Raw genomic sequence first — 20769 nt, 5'->3', positions numbered from 1 at the left:
TTGGCTTATCCCATTTATATTTTTTAGTTTATTTTTGTTTGGTACCTTCTTTCTACAAAAGGCTTATTTTTAAATAATATTAAAGTGTATATGTATATAGTAAAAACAAACAAAACCTCTTTATTGGTCTTCCTACATTTCCTTGACAGAAGCAATTGTTCCTATTGGTTTGTTAGGTATCCTTCCAGAAGTATTCTATTCAGTGGTAATTCAGGTTATTAATATCTGCAAGGAGCAATGGTAGAAAATGATGTTTCCGTGAGCTGTTCTCCAGTATCTGTGGTTCAGAGGCAAGTGTAGATAGCCAACAGGTGTGTCATGTTTAGGACATCATAACTAGGGTGGTGTAATGTTTTCACAATACAGGCAGCTTACTTTGCACTTTATTTTATACCCTGTAGCTTTTCACATTAATAATTTGAGTTTGCCTTACATATTTCAAGGCAATAAATCAGAAACTGACTTTACATCTCTATTTGTTGTATCATCTTTACCCCCACTTACATTCTTTTAATTATGTTACTGAATTAGATCACATTTCATTTTCTAATCATCTGACACCTTACCAATACTAAATGCGTCATTCCCTGATTTAATGGCAAGCTTTATTTATTGCTGGTATTGAGCAAGAAATAAAAATAAAGATTATTTTCATCTTAAGTTATGGATTATGAGTCAAATTATAGAGCTATTTGCAAAAAGAAGTACATCGGAATCCTCTGAGTGCTTGTTAACATGTGTATGTTTTTTTGAGTTGTCTTTCCTCCGTGTCTACCCCCACCCTCTTCCCATCAGAGGACGCTATTTAGTGGACTGGAGATGGAGCCCTAAAAGACTGCGAGCAGGAAATTCCTCATCATAGTGGAAATACTTAACAGAGACTGGGAAAGAGACCAATCCCAGGCCTATTTGAGAAAACATTCATTGTTTCCAGCTGCAGAGTTTTATTACTTTTTGGACAGCGATCAATTTCACTTTTTTTTCTCCATCTCAACAGAATCTATAATGGAGATGTTTTCTTTTAGGATTAGAGGCAATGGGATTTTGGTTTGGAAAATTTCTTGTATTTCACTGCTGCAAAGGAAATAGTTGTGCTCCAGTGGCTCTGACCTCTAAATGGGTTACTGTGCAGATTGAAAACAACAGAACAATGAAAGCAAAATTAATGCCGTACTTTGTAAAAAACAGATTCATGGAAACTTCGACGATAAAACGGGAACCAAATTCAAAGTAATGTGTAGTAAAGTTAGCCCATTTTGTAGACATGACTATATGACATTGATGTATGTGGCTATACAAGTAATTTTGGACCTCGTCCTATAGAAAATCTCAGCTGAGATGCAAATGCGTTAGACATTCTTTTTATAGTGACCAGATTTGGAAAGAGGGAAGCAGCAGGAGCAGACAAAACTGGCCATGTCTAATTTGGGGTATCTTTAGCTCAGCTTAGCAGTCAGGAAGCTGTAGAATGTAGGCTAAAATCCTGCGCACTCTGTTTTTGTATTGCCTGCCCTTTACTAAGAATTGCTTTATATTTTTAAATGATTGCTTTCCAAAAAAAAATCTTTTTGTAACATGTAAACGTTATATGAAATTCAAGTTTCAATGTCCACAAATAAAGTTTTATTGGAGCACAGCCATGCTCACTTGTTTACACGTTATCTATGGATACTCTAGGGCCTCAAAGGCAGAGTTGAGCTGTTCCAACAGAGGCTGTAGAGTCTGTGGCCTTCTATTATGTGGCTATGTACAGGAAAATTTTAGGGATCTAGAATTAGTTTACTCTTTTCCTAAAAACTGACATGTCTTGAAATAGAGGAAACTTAAGGATCAGAATATCAACTTCTTTCCATCTCTGATCTACATTCTAGTTGTTTTTCTGAGAAACTTCATGTTTAGACTTTTCATTACACAACAAATTCTAAGGAAGAAATAACTTCCTGATTTCTCCCCAAATTTTGTTGCAGAAACATGTGGAATTCATTCAAAATACATGAGGCCTGTGTATCCTACCAAAACCTTTCCAAATCATTATACCATTGTTACGGTAAGTACTTGGCCCAGTGGCAAGACTGTCAGGAGCTGGCAGGAACTGGCTGAGCCCAGTGCATCATGGTTCACAAGCGCATGTGCTGATAGCTCTTGGCTTAATTCAGGCTGCAAAGGCGGGGCTGTAACTGAGGACAATGGAGTGCTGTGGGACATTAACTATGAAAGAGTGTTCCAGCATTAGCTACATTCAGCTTTGTGAAAGGCCAGGAGATCCTCTTTTTATGAACCATTCTTTGGCTTTTTGATTGTCCTTTACCTAGCTCAAGGTCTGCTGGGGACAGTAGGCTATATGAGTACATGAGGACAACCGCTTTGATGTGGGAATGTTGTTCTCTCCCAATATTTCATTATGTTTAAGTTGATAAAGAGTTCTGCTTCACAAGTGTAATGGCTTGACCTCTACAGAAAAGGAGCTAAATCAAGAGAATTCTCCTCGATGTATGAAAAGATGTAGGTGGAATGACTAAAGTGAACTCAAAGAAACATTAAGTCATTTAACATATATAGATTTAAAATACATTTTAAAAGTTCGCCTCAGCCTTTATCACCAAGGGATATTTGTATCTTTACTAATTTGTATTTTATTATTCAATCATTAATGCACAGTAACTATAACATTTGATTTTATTCCTTAAATATTATATTTGTATATATATCCTCATTATTTGGGATTTACCTTCTTACTAAAATTTATTTGTGGGGCCAGTGTTTGGCTTAGTGGTTAAAACCCTGTCTGGGATGCCTGTATCCCATAACAAAATGCCTGAGTTTGAGTCCCAGATCCAATTCCAATTCCACCTTCCTACTCATGTTGACCCTGGGAGGCAGCAGGTGATGGTTCAGGTACTTGGGTCCCTGCCACTGACATGGGAGACTGAGACAGAATTTCCAATTCAGGACTTTGACTTGGCTCAGGCCTGGCTGTTGAAGGCATTTAGGAGTGAAATAGCTGAGGGGAGATCTATGCCTCTCAGTCTCTCTCTCTCCCTTCCTACTTCCCCCACCCATTTTAAAAATGGTTGTTACCCACAAATCAGTAAATGTAGTGCATTCATGGTTATTTGAAGACATGTACAAAGCAGCAATATACACAAGCCCAAAAGAAGTTTGGCAGGATGACAATGTGCATTCTAATTTTAACTGTCATACTAACAACAAATGTCATCTTTGCAGCCCATTGTATATTTAATGCCATGCTTTTCATGTCTGTGGTTTTGTTGATGATTTTGATGTTAACAATGGCCCCCAAATATAGAGTTAGAGTGATGTCTGGTGTTCCTTAGAGCAAGAAGGCTGTGATAACAGAAAATATGTGTTAGGTAAACTTGAATCACAGACAAATTATGGTTATCCAAAAATATCTGTTAAATAATATATCTTGGGGTCAGCTCTGTGGCGCAGCTGGTTAAAGCCCTGGTCTGCAGTGCCGGCATCCCATATGGGCACCGGCTTAAGACCCAGCTGCTCCACTTACAATCCAGCTCTCTGTTACGACTTGGGAAAGCAGTAGAAGATGGCCCAAGTCCTTGGGCCCCTGCACCCGCGTAGGTGACCCAGAAAAAGCTCCTGGCTCCTGGCTTCAGATTGGCATAGCTCCAGCTGTTGCAGCCAGTTGGGGAGTGAGCCAGTGGATTGAAGACCTCTCTCTCTCTCTCTCTCTCTCTGCCTCTGCCTCTCTCTAACTCTGCCTTTCAAATAAGTGAATAAATCTTTAAAAAAAATAATAACACATCTTTAAACTAAAATACACCAGAAACAAGGTTATGTATTAATCACTAGATGAAAATATAGTAGGCAGAGGATATTAGCTTCTGCTATGTACTGATTACATTTTAGCAAGTAAGAAAATTTCAAATATAGAATCCGCAAATAATGAGGATATTTCAAATTTAGATAAATTTAGTTATTGCTACATAGTAATAAAACAGTAAGATGCAGAGTAGTAATCTTGTATTTTCCCAATGAGCAGTGATTCTGTATTCACTAATTCAGTGTTCATGGCAATTTTATAGAACATAACTACAGTGATTAACAAGAATTGACTGCATACATACATACATAATATTTATAATACATATATTTATGTATGTATAGAAATAAGAGATTATACATATTAAGAAGAATCTTCAAAAGTTTGTTGAAAATGCATATCCTGAAAAAATTGTGTATGGTTTTCAAGATCTTTGCACCAAAAATAAATTCATCTTTCATTTCAAAAAACAGTTTTAAGTAGCCTCATATAAATGCTATTAATTTATATTTTATGTAGATATAGATATAGCCACATACAAACACATGATCATGTATGAGTATAATAATGTTCTGAAAAGATATCCTAAAAATCTATCTACTAGTAGTTACTACTATACCACATTTATACCACATAGGATAGGCACTCAAAGAAAATATGTGGAAAGATTGAATGAATAAATGTGATTGGATTAGTGGGTAATGCATGGATCCACTGAAGGCAGGATGGATTGGGATTGGGCAGGCTGCCTTTTGAAGTGCTGCTAACAAATGTTCAAAGCCAGAATATTTTACACATGAAATCTTCTATCTGGTAAATGTCTTGCTATTGTTTCCAATATAACCATTAACTATTATTGTAATGTGAGAAAATTTATTAGCAGTTATTAGGCATTCAGGTTTTACATGACCATCACCAACATAAACCATCAGCCTAATATCATTCATCTGCTGCTATAGATCTGATATTTGAGTTCAGATCAAGTATTTTATGTTGAAAGGTATGTGGGTATGTGACATGAGTTATATGTCATCTGCTACTTAACTTAAATGTACATTTTGCTAATATGTTATTTTATCTTAAATATTTTTTAAAATTATCATTTTAGGGCTTATATCCAGAATCGCATGGCATCATTGACAATAACATGTATGATGTAAATCTCAACAAGAACTTTTCACTTTCTTCAGCGGAGAAAAATCAACCAGCCTGGTGGCAGGGGCAACCGGTGGGTAGCAGTCTACTTGGAATTGAAAGTAACCACCAGTGCCCAGTGTGACAGTAGATCAGCCTTGACGCACTGCTTGGAGTTTCACATTATCCATTCAGGTTCTAAAGGCTGGGGTGGGACAGTGTTTCCCCACTATTTATAATTATAATTGAAATGTGTTAAACATTTCTAATTATTCACGCAGAGGGCCTTAGGTTGAAAAGTGGATATTGTATCATAAATGTGTCAATCTGGAAATTACTCAGATTATCCATTAACTTTTTCCCTAATTCTATTTCATAATCCTTTTAAAAGGAAAGAAGAACTGAACAATTTTACCAATTTAAAAATGACCTTTTTCTTACCGATTTACTATGTTTTTAATTTTCAAGGCAGATTTTGGGTCATTATATATTTTAACCACTATAAAGACAAATTTTACTTAAGTGTAATACATGTTGCAGTTGTTACTCTTTAGTTTCCAGTAAGTTGTAGAAGTTCTACCCCCAAGTAATTTTATTGACTTTCATTTATTCTAAATTTGTTCTTTGTGCAGATATGGCTGACAGCAATGTATCAAGGTTTAAAAGCTGGCACCTTCTTCTGGCCAGGATCTGATGTGGCTATAAATCAGACCTTTCCTTCCTTGTATTCACCTTACAACGGGTAATGATTTTCTCTCTGATAAATTCTGTTACAAATGGACAGATAGTGTCTAGGGACAGGTGCTCAATAGATATAAATTCATAAATGAATAAAAATCAATAGATTGAACAGATCATAATCATTGACTTTTTATTTTAATTTGGGGAAATTGAAGGAGAGAAAGGTAAGGAGGAAACAAAGAAATATTCATTTAATATGTAATATAGCAAGTGTATCTATAAGTACTAACAATATGATTCCCTTTGAGTAATAATGGAGCCCTTTCAGTATTTTGATCATACAGGAAGCAAAACAAATATCTGAAGATATTAACCTATCTTCCTGAACAGGAATGTAATGGAATTATTCTTTATTGAATTGATTTTTGAGAATTTTTTCTCTGCCTCTTTAGAAGCATCCCATATGAGAAGAGGATCACTACATTGTTGGAATGGTTGGACTTGCCCAAAGCTGAAAGGTAATACATAATGCCAGAGCAGTGCTATCTTAGAGGGATATATGTAGCTAAGAAATGAAATCATCTCTTTACTTTCAATGACCATTTCTGAGAAATGGCATTACCTTTTATGGGCACTTTTCAAAACTTATTGCTGAAACCTGATGACTCTGTTCCTGGGACATGGTTGACACTATCGCTATTGAACGATAGAGATGGAGCCAGCACCAGAGGGAGAGGCACCAGGAAGTAGAGGAGAGCTGAAACTTGAAACTGGATCTGACTCTCTGCTATTAGAATTGACCAAGCCACAGGTGTTTGCCCAAGGTGATGGCACCAGGCTGGAGTTGGAACTTCCTTGAAGGGTGCTCTATGAAAGCAGTGCCTCAGAATCTAGATATTGAGACAGAACTGCGTGTGGCAACAAAAAGTCAGAGACCAGGAAATGTAGAGGGCCAGGGCATACCAAGAGAGGTTTTAGCTGCAAGAACAAGACAGATTTTCATAACTAAGGCATACCAATGCTTATATCTAGCATGGTCTCGTTTATTTCCTATTGCAAGAGCTAGCCCTGCTGAGACCAACTGGAACATCTGGGCCTGGAGGAAGAAAAGGAAGCCAGAGAGAAGGAGAGGGCAGCAGCCAGCAAGTTCAAGATCTACAAAATCTTCCAATCCAGCTTTTAAGTTTATTCCAAATTGATAATATCTTTTTCTGCTTTAATTTTCACTCTAGACCTGATTTTTATACCATATATGTGGAACAGCCTGATTCTGCAGGACATAGTGATGGGCCAGTCAGTGCCGCAGTAAGTTTTATTTTAAATGCTAATCTGTCTAATCCTAACCCACAAAATAAAATGATATTCTTTCATTTCAATTGAACCCAATGATATTTGATATTTACAAGAGAAGATAAAATTAATTAAAAGTCTAAAAAGATTGTCTACCATATTAGCCACAAAATAGTTAAAATTGTGAAAGAACAGCTACCTTTTGACCACATCTTACTTCATTTGATAAATACTTATTAAAGACTTAGACAAGGCACTGTTATTTCACATCATGAAAACAAGGCTAGCTACTGAACTTGCCAGACTGATGTGGTAATGTAGTGCATTTTAAGCTAGGTCACCTGAAAATCCATTGTGCTACACTCAGTTGCCCACTCACACATGACTCCATGCATGAGTTCCTTATCATTGGGCTTCGTATATTATTACCTCAGGCAGAGTTGTTCTCCTCTTAGTTCCCCACTATCTTTGAGATGAACCCTCTAACACTGGTCTCTTCATTAGCTAGAGCACTTTGTTATGATTTTGCTACATATAGTCCTCAAATAACTATTTTTAATATATAGGCTGGCGCTATGGCTCATTAGGTTAATCCTCTGCCTGTGGCACCGGCACCCCGAGTTCTAGTCCCGGTTGGGGTGCTGGATTCTGTCCCGGTTGCTCCTCTTCCAGTCCATCTCTCTGCTGTGGCCCAGGAAGGCAGTGGAGAATGGCCCAAGTGGTTGGGCCCTGCAGCTGCATGGGAGACCAGGAGGAAGCACCTGGCTCCTGGCTTTGGATCGGTGCAGCGCGCCAGCCGTAGCGGCCACTTCGGGGGGTGAACCAATGGAAAAGGAAAACCTTTCTCTCTGTCTCTCTCTCTCACTGTCTAACTCTGCCTGTCCAAATATATATATATATATATGGCCATTTTATCTTTTAAATTTCACTAAAGACTCTATTATCTTTGACATAATGTAAAGGAACAAAACCCCCATGACTATGGTGTTTCCTTATCCCATGAAAATTCATTTACCAGTGGTTCCTAATAGGAGTGCTGTCTTCCTCGATTGGAGTATAAGCCCATTTGCTCAAGCAACATGGCTTTCCCATTGATCAGAAAACTCCTTCTTCCTTCCTATTAAACTAAAATGATCCCTACTACAAGACCTTGCTCACATCTCCCCAGTTTCAAGCCTATAGACCTCCTCTGAATCCCAGCACCACTCTAGACTGTATTACAAGATTTTACCCTTATTCAGATTATGACTGAGTGGTGTAGCAACTGTCTAAACCATAACCATCATTTCTTCTTTCCTATTTTAACTGTTACCCATGTCTGGCACGATTAATCACTTAAGAGGGCATGCTTCACCTTCATTTGTCTGACTTGTATGTTACACACCATTTCCTTTTGTTCTATTAAGTGCTCTCTTTTAGCAACCCAATGTCTTTTAAGTATAATTTTCAAAAAAAAAAAAAATGCTGCAAGGGAAAAGATCAAGTTCCCCTGAGAGGTCTGTCAGGATGTCCTGGTCTAGTCTGGGGTGGGCAAGAGTTTCCTCTGAGTAAAAAAGAAAAACAGATTTTGCAAATTGTCTGATTGAAGAGGGTACTAAGCACATGAGAGGAGCACTTGGAACGAACAGATGGACAAATGGTTAGGTGGCTTCACAAATGGACAACACAACAGTAGTAAGGATAATAATAGCAGCTAACCCTTATTGTGTGCTACTCTGTGCTAGACTACTGGAAGTGCTGTATGAGTATTATCACCTTCTCCCATCTAGAAAATTAGGGACGGGGGAGAGGGCCAAGAGGGAACTCAGAGAAGGAGGCAGGCACGAAATCATTCAGGTCCCTGCAGGCCATAAAAAGTGCAAAGGGAGGCGGTGAGGCATCGTAATCATGGAAGTGACATTACTAGATCTGTGTATATTTAGAAGTCACTGTTATTAAATAATAAGAATGAAGAATGAACTGGGGAAAGATGGGTTAGCTTTTGTAATGTTCCAGAAAAAAGGGTAATAGTGACTAGGTCCAGGGTAATGGAAACCATAGTGGATGAAAGAAGATCCATTCGAGATTCATTTACGTAGCAGACTTGGAATGACTTAACATGACTTGGACGAGAGGGATGGGAGATCAAAGATGATGTCCTGGTTTTTACCATGTGCCAGTGGATACATAATGATGGTGGATCCACTGACATTGACAGATCAGTCTGGGCCAGCTGCTTCTTTTTCAGTTGAGGTACCTGTGACATCCAAATTAACATGTACAGAAGGCAATTGAATATGGGTTTAAGACTCAAAGGAGATAAATATTTAGAAATTTGGCAACATAAAAAGATGGAAGTAGAAGTGTTCTAAGGGGGAAGTAAAGAGTGAAAATGGAAGAGGGATTAAGACCAAAACTCATTAAAACTCAGGAAGAAGAGGCAAATCTGATTGAGAAACTTGGAGGCTTTGTAGTTTATTATTGTTATTATTAATCATGTACCTTATTCCAGGCTTAATATGACCTATAAATTAAAATTAAAAATAAAAGTACAAAGATTATTTTAGTTTGTTTTTACCTACTCACTCACTGAGTTGAAAGCTTATTCAATTTTCCAAACCCTCCTTGCTTTGCTATCTTTTTAAGATACTGTGAACAGCCAGCGCCATGGCTCAATAGGCTAATCCTCCACCTTACGGCGCTGGCACACCGGGTTATAGTCCCAGTCGGGGCACGGATTCTGTCCCGGTTGCCCCTCTTCCAGGCCAGCTCTCTGCTGTGGCCCGGGAGTGCAGTGGAGGATGGCCCAGGTCCTTGGGCCCTGCACCTGCATGGGAGACCAGGAGAAGCACCTGGCTCCTGGCTTCAGATTAGCGCGGCGCGCTGGCCACAGTGGCCATTGGAGGGTGAACCAACGGTAAAGGAAGACCTTTCTCTCTGTTTTTCTCTCTCTCTCCCAGTGTCCATTCTGCCAGTCAAAAATAAAAAATAAAAAAAAAGATACTGTGAACAGTGTTTGGAAATCCTAATATACTTTGAACAGTTTCTGGTGGGCATTCCCAAGGGTCAAGAATATGATGCCAGAAACCATGTTGAAAGGATAAATTTTTTAAGGAAAACTTTTCAGGTTAAAAATTTTTACAAATTTGATAATTTGAACAATGTTTAAGTGTGGGATGACTGTGGCCTGGTGAAGGCTTTATGAAATGAGGACTTGGAGTGTTAGGATTTGCACAGGCAGGAGCAGGTAAGAGAGGCATTTGAAACATAGCAGGGGCCAGCGCTATGGTATAGTAGGTAAAGCCACCACCTGCAGTGCTGGCATCCTATATGGGCGCAGGTTTGAGACCCAGCCACTACACTTCCGATCCAACTCTCTGCTATGGCCTAGGAAAGCAGTGGAAGATTGATAAATAAATAAATAAATAAGATGGCCTAAATCCTTGGGCCCCTGCACCCATGTGAGAGATCTGGAAGAAGATTCTGGCTCCTGGCTTCAGATTGGTGCAGCTTGGGCTGTTGTGCCCATCTGGGGAGTGAACCAGTGGTGGATGGAAGCCCTCTCTCTCTCTTTCTCTCTCTCTCTCTATCTCTCTGTCTCTCTGCCTCAACCCCTCTGTAACTCTCCCTTTCAAATTAATTAATTAATTAATTAAAAAGAAACAAAGCAAAGGCAAAAACTCCTTAAAAGCAAATTTGTTCTAATGCATTTCTTGCATTGAAGAAGGATTAGTCCCCAAAATGTCCTAACTGGTTATTAGTAACTTTAATTAATGGCTTCTATACTTCAGTAAAATTCAGCTGTTATTTTTTTACTGACAGATTATTAAATCTTAGAATGAAAAATTAGGAAGAGAAATTCAGTTCAGAAAAGAAAGCTGAAACTAAGAACAAGTTGACTTGCATGTTGGTGATGCTCAGGGGCACACTGGCAGGGTTTTGGAGCACGCAGGAATTCCACTGCGGGGCCAGCATGTGCGGGAGACTACGTCAGGAAGGACGCCGTACGCCCTGCAGAGCATATTGCAGCACTTCTGCACAGAGCGCTCAGCTCGCTGGGTTCTCTGCAACCTGGAATTCAGTTTTTCAAAGAGTTGCTTCTGAATCCAAAGAGTAACTGTTCATTGAGGATCCTATCAGTCAACTCCTGGTACCAGAATTGATTATAATGTTTCCACAGTGCGTACTGTGAAAATCAGTGATCACAATTCCCTGTTTAAAAACAAAGGGGAGGGAGGACAGTGTGGTGCTTTGGCTTACTGGGAAGAGCCATCATCTTTTTATTTTATTTTATTTTATTTTATTTTATTTATTTATTTATTTGACAGGCAGAGTGGACAGTGAGAGAGAGAGAGAGAGAGAGAGAGAGAGAGAGAGAGAGAAAGGTCTTTCTTTTACCCTTGGTTCACCCTCCAATGGCCACCGCGGCTGACGCATCACGCTGATCCAAAGCCAGGAGCCAGGTGCTTCTCCTGGTCTCCCATGTGGGTGCAGGGCCCAAGGACCTGGGCCATCCTCCACTGCACTCCCGGGCCACAGCAGAGAGCTGGCCTGGAAGAGGGGCAACCCGGACAGAATGCCGGCGCCTCAGGCGGAGGATTAGCCTATTGAGCTGCGGCGCCGGCCAAGAAGAGCTATCATCTTTGACGCCGGCAACCCATATGGGTGCCCGTTTGATTCCCAGCTGCTCCACTTCCAATCCAGCTCCCTGCTAATGGCCTAGGAAAAGCAGTGGAAGATGGCCCAAATGCTTGGGCTCCTATACAGCCCTGGATATTGTGGCCATCTGGGGAGTGAACCAGCAGATGGAAGATCCCTCCTTCTCTGTCTCTCCCTCTCTCTCTGTAACTCTTAGAAATAAATCTTTAAAAAAAATAAATAAAATTTAAAAAAGCTGAGTTTTCTAATACACTATCCTAACAGAACTTGGTTTTCACCATAGCTGCAAATATTTCTATTCCTTTCCATATCTAACGATCTGAAAAGCTGCTCACTCCTTGCTCCTTACTGAGCTGTCTAGTGTCTTTCTTCTGGATGGACTGGCGTTGGATGCTGGCATCCAGTCACTTCATATTCTTCCATGTGTTCTTCATGGAAGACTCTAGATTGGGGAAACCTGTGGGAGGCAGACACATATACGGATGATTTCATAACTTTGGAGAGTCCAGTGATAGCAGTGTGTCAGCGTGCTTGGAGATAGAAAAGAAGAGGCCATCTGTGTGACTGGGAGGAGTGGGTGGGATGACTATGTGGAAGTAGACAATATGCCATGGCAGGGGGTGGAAACTGTGACTCCCACTGCCAAACCAGAGTGCATGGTTGGCTTAAGATTGGATGTCAAGAAAGCACCACAGAGCTGATGACAAATCTAGCAGTGGTTGAGCGTGGTTTGAGTTTAAGTCCTGCAATGTCTGTTACTACCTGTGGGACCATGAACATGATACTCACCTTCTTAATATCTCAAGTTTCTTGGCCTTTACAACTGGAAGTTCCAATTGCTCCATCCACAAATGTTGGCTGTGAGGATTGAATGAAAAAAATGCACTAAAGTTCTTAATGCTTCCTGGCTTGTGAAATTCTTTCTCAAAAAAAAAAAAGGCACTCTGTTATAGTATTATGAGACACTGAACATTTTTTCCCAATCCATTTCTATTACACTTACTTAAAAAAATACCGAAAAGTTATGCCAGTGAAAATGTAGATTTCTATTTTCACTGGCATAAATTTTTTTTATTTTATATATTTTTTTATTTTTTGACAGGCAGAGTGGACAGTGAGAGAGAAAGAGAGAGAGAGAAAGGTCTTCCTTTACCATTGGTTCACCCTCCAATGGCCGCTGTGGCCTGTGCGCTGCGGCCGGTGCACCACGCTGATCCGAAGCCAGGAGCCAGGTGTTTCTCCTGGTCTCCTATGCAGGTGCAGGGCCCAAGGACTTGGGCCATCCTCCACTGCACTCCCGGGCCACAGCAGAGAGCTGGACTGGAAGAGGAGCAACCAGGACAGAATCCAGTGCCCCGACCGAGACTAGAACCCAGTGTGGCAGCGCAGGGTTAGCCTATTGAGCTGTGGCTCCGGCCCACTGGCATAAATTTTCAGCATTTTTTTTTTTACTAGTTAAACCTTGTCAGTTCAATATATTATACTAGTAAAGTATAGAAGAATTTAAGAACTCAAAAGTATAAGCAATAAAATAAAAATGAATTCTCATTCTGCTATTCAGAGATAGCCACTGTTAATAGCACTTAGAAACATTTCTTTTTAGTTTTCTATGTATGTGTGTTTACTAAGAAAAGATAATTTACTTAAAAACAAGGTCAGTACAATGTATAAATGTGTATACACCATGGTTTTCCTATGTTTAACATTGTATACTGAACATTTTCTTATGCCAATGTTCTTTTAAAAGTGGTTTGTATAATTTCTTAAGGATGTGCTATAATTTATTTTTCTTAGAATTTAAATAATAAATTAATAATGCAACAATGCATATTTTTATATATAAATCAGATGGCTAGAAGTAGAATTATTAGGTGTCAGAGCATGACCCCTTTTAGCTCTCTTATAACTCATTGTCACATGATCCTCCAGAGGTGTAACACTTAGATTCTCTTTGATGTGTCTGTGGACTGTTCTCTCTAACCTCAGGCGTAGTCATGGAAACATTTACAGTTTAATAGTGTTTGTTGACACTCAACATTGTTTTGCATATCTACTGACCAATAGTTTATTTTCCTTTGTAGAGAATACTACGAAAAACAAAATTGTTTTGTTTATAGATTTAGGGAATTGGTATTTGATAAATGTAGTAGCATGAGTACCGGGTTCTGATGTTCTAAAAAGTCATCAATTTCAGAGAAGGAAAAATATTAAATTTTTACTGTATGAGATAACTAAAATAATTAGTGAAGACAATCTTAACTTCATTTTTTTAGGTAATCCAAGCCTTACAGTCAGTAGATAATACTTTTGGAATGTTGATGGAAGGCTTAAAACAACGGAACTTACACAACTGTGTGAATATAATCCTTTTGGCTGACCATGGTATGCATTTTTTTTAAATCATATTTTACCTTTGGTTATATGTTATAGTCTCAAGTGTAGCATAAACAAGAGTATGCTCAGACCACAAAGCTTTTGAAGAAGTGAAGAAGTTATTTTGTGGTAGACTGCAATGAAAAGAAGACTGAATATTTCTAGTTTATCCATATATTTTATTTTCTGTAAAAAACAGAATAAATAGTACTTAACAGGGTTGCTATTCAAGCTAAAAACTGCATTTTAGGACTTCTTTTTAGTAAGTGATTCCTTTATGTAGGTTGGCAAGATTTTCCAGGATTTAAAAAAATTTTATTTATTTTGTTTATTTGAGAGAGAGAGAAAGATAAAGGGAGGGAGAGAGAAAGAGGGAGAATATCTCCATCTCCTGTTTCAGTCTGCAAATGCCCCTAACAGATGGAGCTAGGTCAAGCTGAAACCAAAAGACTGCTACTCAACCCAGGTCTCCCACATGGTGGCAGGGTCCCAGCTACTTGAGTCATCACCTGCCGCCCCCCAGGATGTGCATTAGCAGGAAGCTGGGACCAAGATCTGAGCAGACGTGAATCATACGCTCCAGTATGAATGGGGCCTCCCAAGCGTCATCTTAACCTCTATGCCAAACATGCACTCTTCCTCCTTGTCTGAGTTATGCAAATACAAGTATGTGTAATCGCAGGTCTTGTCTGTAAGTCCCCACCATCTCACATTTCTACGCTAGAGAATAACTATTTCAGTTAAAGGATATGAAATAACCGTTTTCTCTCCCCCAGCATACAGAATGCATTCACTCAGTTTTAAAGTACTTATCCATTTCGCATATATTTTATAAGTGTCTACTCGATGCTGAGTACTCCCCTAGAAACACTGTTGGGAAGTACGCAGAGCAGATGTGGGTCTTTCCCAGCCAGGGAGAGCAGATCGTCTTCTGGAGAACAGTCACAGCTAAGCTCCCACACCTGCAGAAGAACCAGGCTCTGGCATGAGCAAGAAAAGAGCCAGTCTGTAGACCTTTGGGTTGTAGCTTGGAACATTAATGAGAAACACTGAAATGCATTTTACATTTTTTGAATGGTTCCCAAGCACTGCCCTATTGTTTTAAAACCTAAAGCAAAACATGAACACATCTTTTGTTCAAAGAAATTGGTAAGAATGTTTGACATGACAAATGACAAGCAATTGTTACCATTGATGCACATTCAGTGTTTTTTGTTCCAGGAATGGACCAGACTTACTGTGACAAGATGGAGTATATGGCTGATTATTTTCAACAAATACACTTCTATATGTATGAAGGACCTGCTCCCCGCATCAGGAGTCGTAATATACCTTTTGACTTCTTTAGTTGTAAGTATAAAGACACCTGCATGGAAAACAAATGTGAACTGAAAGTGAATAACCATGGCCCCTGATTCTGAGAGTGCGTAGGAATTACCAGCCCACTGCTTCTGACTTCTTGGGGAGATGGCACAGGAACAAATGACACATCCCATGTTGAACTTTACTCACTTTATAAAGTCAATGCTTACAACTAATGTTGTTAAGTCAAAATGCATTCGATTCTGTTCTCAAATGCTGGAATAATTCTCTGTTCAAAATAACTCTTATTTGACTTTTACCAGATCACAGTTATTACTATATGTGTCAGATTCACCTATGTTGTTCACATTTTTTTGCACTTGTTAATTATCAATTATAATGTGATTTACTTTTCTTTTGAAACAGTTAATTCTGAAGAAATTGTTAGGAACCTCAGTGTAAGTATAATCTCCTTTATACAAATATTTAAATTAATGTTATTACCTTAATTTGTATTCTTTATTTCTAAGTCTAAACTATCTGTTATTCATTTTTAAACCCTCTACCAATTATTTTATATGCATATTAGTTGCTTTTTATCATAGTTATTTTTATTTTTGAGCTGGTCACACTACAGGTAATTAGTTTGGAATAACAGAGGCACTCAATCCTAGTTGTTGAAAGGGCTGGTGTTACATTCAAAGGGCTGTGCTGGTGAGCTGCATCAAGCATTGTTTTTCTCATTTTTTGAGTGACTTGATATCAGAAATTGGTGCATCATAGGCTCCTATAGATCTTTTTGTACAGTTTGGAGCAATAATGTCTTTGCCTCCTAAGTATAGTTATAACTGCTTTTGTTTGAATCCCACATCCTGGGTTGTAAGTAAATGAGTAGAGAAAATTCCAGAAAGTTTAAAATAGCATTATTCACAATGGGATTCAGTACTACTGGAGAAACCTGGCAAGTTCTTATGTTTCTGTGACAATAGTTATCTATTATCATATAGAATTCATCTTGGATAGGATTAAGTGGTAAAGAGGCCATATAGACAGGATAAAGTGTTAAAATGATCATATTAATAGGACTAAGTGTTTGGAAATAATAATAGAATTAAAAAGGAGTGAAGGCTCCAACATGGGAAGCAGTACATACAGCAGATTCATAGAATGGCCATGGCTTTAAGCAGCACTCCGACCTCAGAGTCAACCCTTAATGCATTCTAGTCTGGCTGGAAAGGCCAGGGGGTGTATTTCTGGCATGGAAAGCCAAGAGACTCTGGAAAAAACTGTCCTGCATAAAGGACCCCTGTGGATGGGATCCCAGTGGAAAGAAGTGGCCACCAAAGAACTATATACTTTTTTCTGAAAGGAAGAGAGAACTTTCACTTTGCTTATGGCCTTGTCAACCTCGTGGCTCCAAAAGGCTTCCAGAGCCGAGGCAGCTCATGTCAAGAGCCTTGGGTGATCACTGATATCATATATAAGTGTGTTATTTTTTTTTTTTTAACTTTTAATTTTTTTTTTAACTTTTATTTAATGAATATACGTTTCCAAAGTACGAATAATGGATTACTATGGCTTCCCCCCCATACCGTCCCTCCCACCCACAACCCTCCCCTTTCCCACTCCCTCTCCCCTTCCATTCACATCAAGATTCATTTTTGATTATCTTAATATACAGAAGATCAGCTTAGTATACATTAAGTAAGGATTTCAACAGTTTGCTCCCACACAGAAACATAAAGTGAAAAATAATAGATGATTTTTTTTAATGATGATGAAATCAGATCAGACCTATTGTCATGTTTAATCCCAGTGAGAGTCAAGTTGGGAGTTGATAGTTTCTTTTCTTTCTTTTTTTTTTTTTTTTTTACAGAGGATCAGTTTAGTATGCATTAAGTAAAGATTTCAACAGTTTGCACCCCCATAGAAACACAAAGTGAAATATATTATTTGAGTACTCGTTATAGCATTAAATCTCAATGCACAGCACATTAAGGACAGAGATCCTACATGAGGAGTAAGTGCACAGTGACTCCTGTTGTTGACTTTACCAATTGACACTCCTGTCTATGGCATCAGTAATCTCCCTATGCTCCAGTCATGAGTTTCCAAGGCTATGGAAGCCCCTTGAGTTCTCTGACTCTTATCTTGTTTAGACAAGGTCATAGTCAAAGTGGAGGTTCTCTCCTCCCTTCAGAGAAAGGTACCTCCTTCTTTGAAGACCTGTTCTTTCCACTGAGATCTCACTCACAGAGATCTTTTGCCAGAGTGTCTTGGCTTTCCATGCCTGAAATACTCTCATGGGCTTTTCAGCCAGATCTGAATGCCTTTAGGGCTGATTCTGAGGCCAGAGTGCTATTTAGGGCATCTGCCATTCTATGAGTCTGCTGAGTATCTCACTTCCCATGTTGGATCACTCTCCCCTTTATTTATTCTATCGGTTAGTGTTAGCAGGTACTAGACTTGTTTATGTGCTCCCTTTGACTCTTAGTCCTTTCATTATGATCAATTGTGAACTGAAATTGATCACTTGGACTAGTGAGATGGCATTGGTACATGCCACCTTGATGGGATTAAATTGGAGTCCCCTGGTATGTTTCTAACTCTACCATTTGGGGCAAGTCAGCTTGAGCATGTCCCAAATTATATATCTCTTCCCTCTCTTATTCCTACTCTTATGTTTAACAGGGATCACATTTCAGTTAAATTTCAACACTTAAGAATAACTGTGTATTAATTACAGAATTAAATCAGTCATATTAAGTAGAACAGACAAAAAAACTACTAAGAGGGATAATGTATTAAGTTGTTCATTAACAGTCAGGGCTATGCTGATCAAGCCACCGTTTCCCATAGTGTCCCTTTCACTTCAACAAGTTTCCTTTTTGGTGTTCAGTCAGTTGTCACCGATCAGGGAGAACATATGGTATTTGTCCCTTTGGGACTGGCTTACTTCACTCAGCATGATGTGTTCCAGATTCCTCCATTTTGTTGCAAATGACTGGATTTCGTTGTTTCTTACTGCAGTGTAGTATTCTAAAGAGTACATATCCCATAATTTCTTTATCCAGTCTACCGTTGATGGGCATTTAGGTTGGTTCCAGGTCTTAGCTATTGTGAATTGTGCTGCAATAAACATTAGGCTGCAGACCGCTTTTTTGTTTGCCAATTTAAATTCCTTTGGGTAAATTCCAAGGAGTGGGATGGCTGGGTCGAACGGTAGGGTTATCTTCAGGTTTCTGAGGAATCTCCAGACTGATTTCCATAGTGGCTTGACCAGTTTGCATTCCCACCAACAGTGGGTTAGTGTCCCTTTTTCCCCACATCCTCGCCAGCATCTGTTGTTGGTAGATTTCTGAATGTGAGCCATTCTAACTGGGGTGAGGTGGAACCTCATTGTGGTTTTGATTTGCATTTCTCTGATTGCTAATGACCTTGAACATTTTTTCATGTGCCTGTTGGCCATTTGGATTTCCTCTTTTGAAAAATGTCTATTGAGGTCCTTGGCCCATCTCTTAATTGGGTTGTTGGTTTTGTTTTTGTGGAGTTTCTTGATCTCTTTGTAGATTCTGGTTATTAACCCTTTATCTGTTGCATAGTTTGCAAATATTTTTTCCCATTCTAACGGTTGTCTCTTCACTCTCCTGACTGTTTCTTTTGCAGTACAGAAACTTCTCAATTTGATGCAATCCCAATAGTTAATTTTGGCTTTGACTGCCTGTGCCTCCCGGGTCTTTTCCAGAAACTCTTTGCCTGTGCCAATATCTTGAAGGGTTTCTCCAATGTTCTCTAGTAACTTGATGGTGTCAGGTCGTAGATTTAGGTCTTTAATCCATGTTGAGTGGATTTTTGTGTAAGGTGTAAGGTAGGGGTCTTGCTTCATGATTCTGCACGTGGAAATCCAATTTTCCCAGCACCATTTATTGAATAGACTGTCCTTGCTCAAGGAATTAGTTTTAGATCCTTGATCAAATATAAGTTGGCTGTAGATGTTTGGGTTGATTTCTGGTATTTCAATTCTGTTCCATTGGTCTATCCTTCTGTTTCTGTACCAGTACCATGCTGTTTTGATTACAACTGCCCTGTAGTATGTCCTGAAATCTGGTATTGTGATGCCTCCGGCTTTGTTTTTGTTGTACAAGATTGCTTTAGCTATTCGAGGTCTCTTGTGCCTCCATATAAATTTCAGCACCAATTTTTCCAGATCTGAGAAGAAAGTCTTCGGTATCTTGATTGGTATTGCATTGAATCTATAAATTGCTTTTGGGAGAATGGACATTTTGATGATATTGATTCTTCCAATCCATGAGCATGGAAGATTTTTCCATTTCTTGGTATCCTCTTCTATTTCTTTCTTTAAGGTTTTGTAATTTTCATCGTAGAGATCTTTAACGTCCTTGGTTAAGTTTATTCCAAGGTATTTGATTGTTTTTGTAGCTATTGTGAATGGGATTGATCTTAGAATTTCTTCCTCAGCCATGGCATTGTCTGTGTATACAAAGGCTGTTGATTTTTGTGCATTGATTTTATACCCTGCTGCTTTGCCAAACTCTTCTATGAGTTCCAATAGTCTCTTGGTAGAGTTCTTTGGGTCCCCTAAATAAAGAATCATGTCATCTGCAAAGAGGGATAGTTTGAGTTCTTCCTTCCCAATTTGTATCCCTTTAATTTCTTTTTCTTGCCTAATAGCTCTGGCTAGAACCTCCAGAACTATATTGAATAGCAGTGGTGAGAGTGGACATCCCTGTCTGGTCCCAGATCTCAGTGGAAATGCTTCCAACTTTTCCCCATTCAATAGGATGTTGGCTGTGGGTTTTTCATAGATTGCTTTGATTGTATTGAGGAATGTTCCTTCCAAACCCAGTTTGCTTAGAGTTTTCATCATGAACGGGTGTTGTATTTTATCAAATGCTTTCTCGGCATCTATTGAGAGAATCATATGGTTTTTCTTCTGCAGTCTGTTAATGTGGTGTATCACATTGATTGTCTTGCGCACATTAAACCATCCCTGCATACCAGGGATAAATCCCACTTGGTCTGGGTGGATGATCTTTCTGATGTGTTGTTGCATTCTATTGGCGAGAATTTTATTGAGGATTTTTGCATCTATGTTCATCAGGGATATTGGTCTGTAATTCTCTTTCAGTGCTGCATCTTTTCCCGGCTTAGGAATTAAGGTGATGCTGGCTTCATAGAAAGAATTTGGGAGGATTCCCTCTTCTTCGATTGTTCTGAATAGTTTGAGAAGAATTGGAGTTAGTTCTTCTTTAAATGTCTGGTAGAATTCAGCAGTGAATCCATCTGGTCCTGGGCTTTTCTTTGTTGGGAGGGCCTTTATTACTGTTTCAATTTCTGTCTCAGTTATGGGTCTGTTTAGGTTTTCGATGTCTTCCTGGTTCAATTTAGGTAGGTTGCATGTGTCCAGGAATCTATCCATTTCTGATAGGTTTCCCTGTTTGCTGGCGTACAAGTCCTTGTAGTAATTTCTGATGATTCTTTTTATTTCTGTGGTGTCTGTTGTTACATTTCCTTTTTCATCTCTGATT

At 39.0% G+C, this 20769-nt stretch overlaps 1 protein-coding gene across 2 annotated transcripts in view; it reads left to right on the top strand.

The window, feature by feature from the left end:
- Positions 1-20769, top strand: part of ENPP3 (ectonucleotide pyrophosphatase/phosphodiesterase 3) — a 105937-nt gene that overhangs the window by 35529 nt on the left and 49639 nt on the right. For both annotated transcript variants that reach the window (XM_070074616.2, XM_008263526.5), the window contains 8 exons: positions 1968-2047; positions 4911-5030; positions 5569-5678; positions 6070-6135; positions 6850-6922; positions 13819-13927; positions 15140-15268; positions 15647-15678. In XM_070074616.2, coding sequence (XP_069930717.2) covers positions 1968-2047; positions 4911-5030; positions 5569-5678; positions 6070-6135; positions 6850-6922; positions 13819-13927; positions 15140-15268; positions 15647-15678 — 719 coding nt within the window. The remainder of the gene's footprint in view (positions 1-1967; positions 2048-4910; positions 5031-5568; positions 5679-6069; positions 6136-6849; positions 6923-13818; positions 13928-15139; positions 15269-15646; positions 15679-20769) is intronic.

This window comes from Oryctolagus cuniculus, chromosome 5 (assembly GCF_051225735.1).
Source record: "Oryctolagus cuniculus isolate XC-2025 breed Fujian yellow rabbit chromosome 5, ASM5122573v1, whole genome shotgun sequence".
In the NCBI taxonomy this organism is placed as follows: domain Eukaryota; kingdom Metazoa; phylum Chordata; class Mammalia; order Lagomorpha; family Leporidae; genus Oryctolagus; species Oryctolagus cuniculus.
Note: the sequence above shows the minus strand (reverse complement) of the source record. Positions and strands in the feature narration are given on the sequence as shown.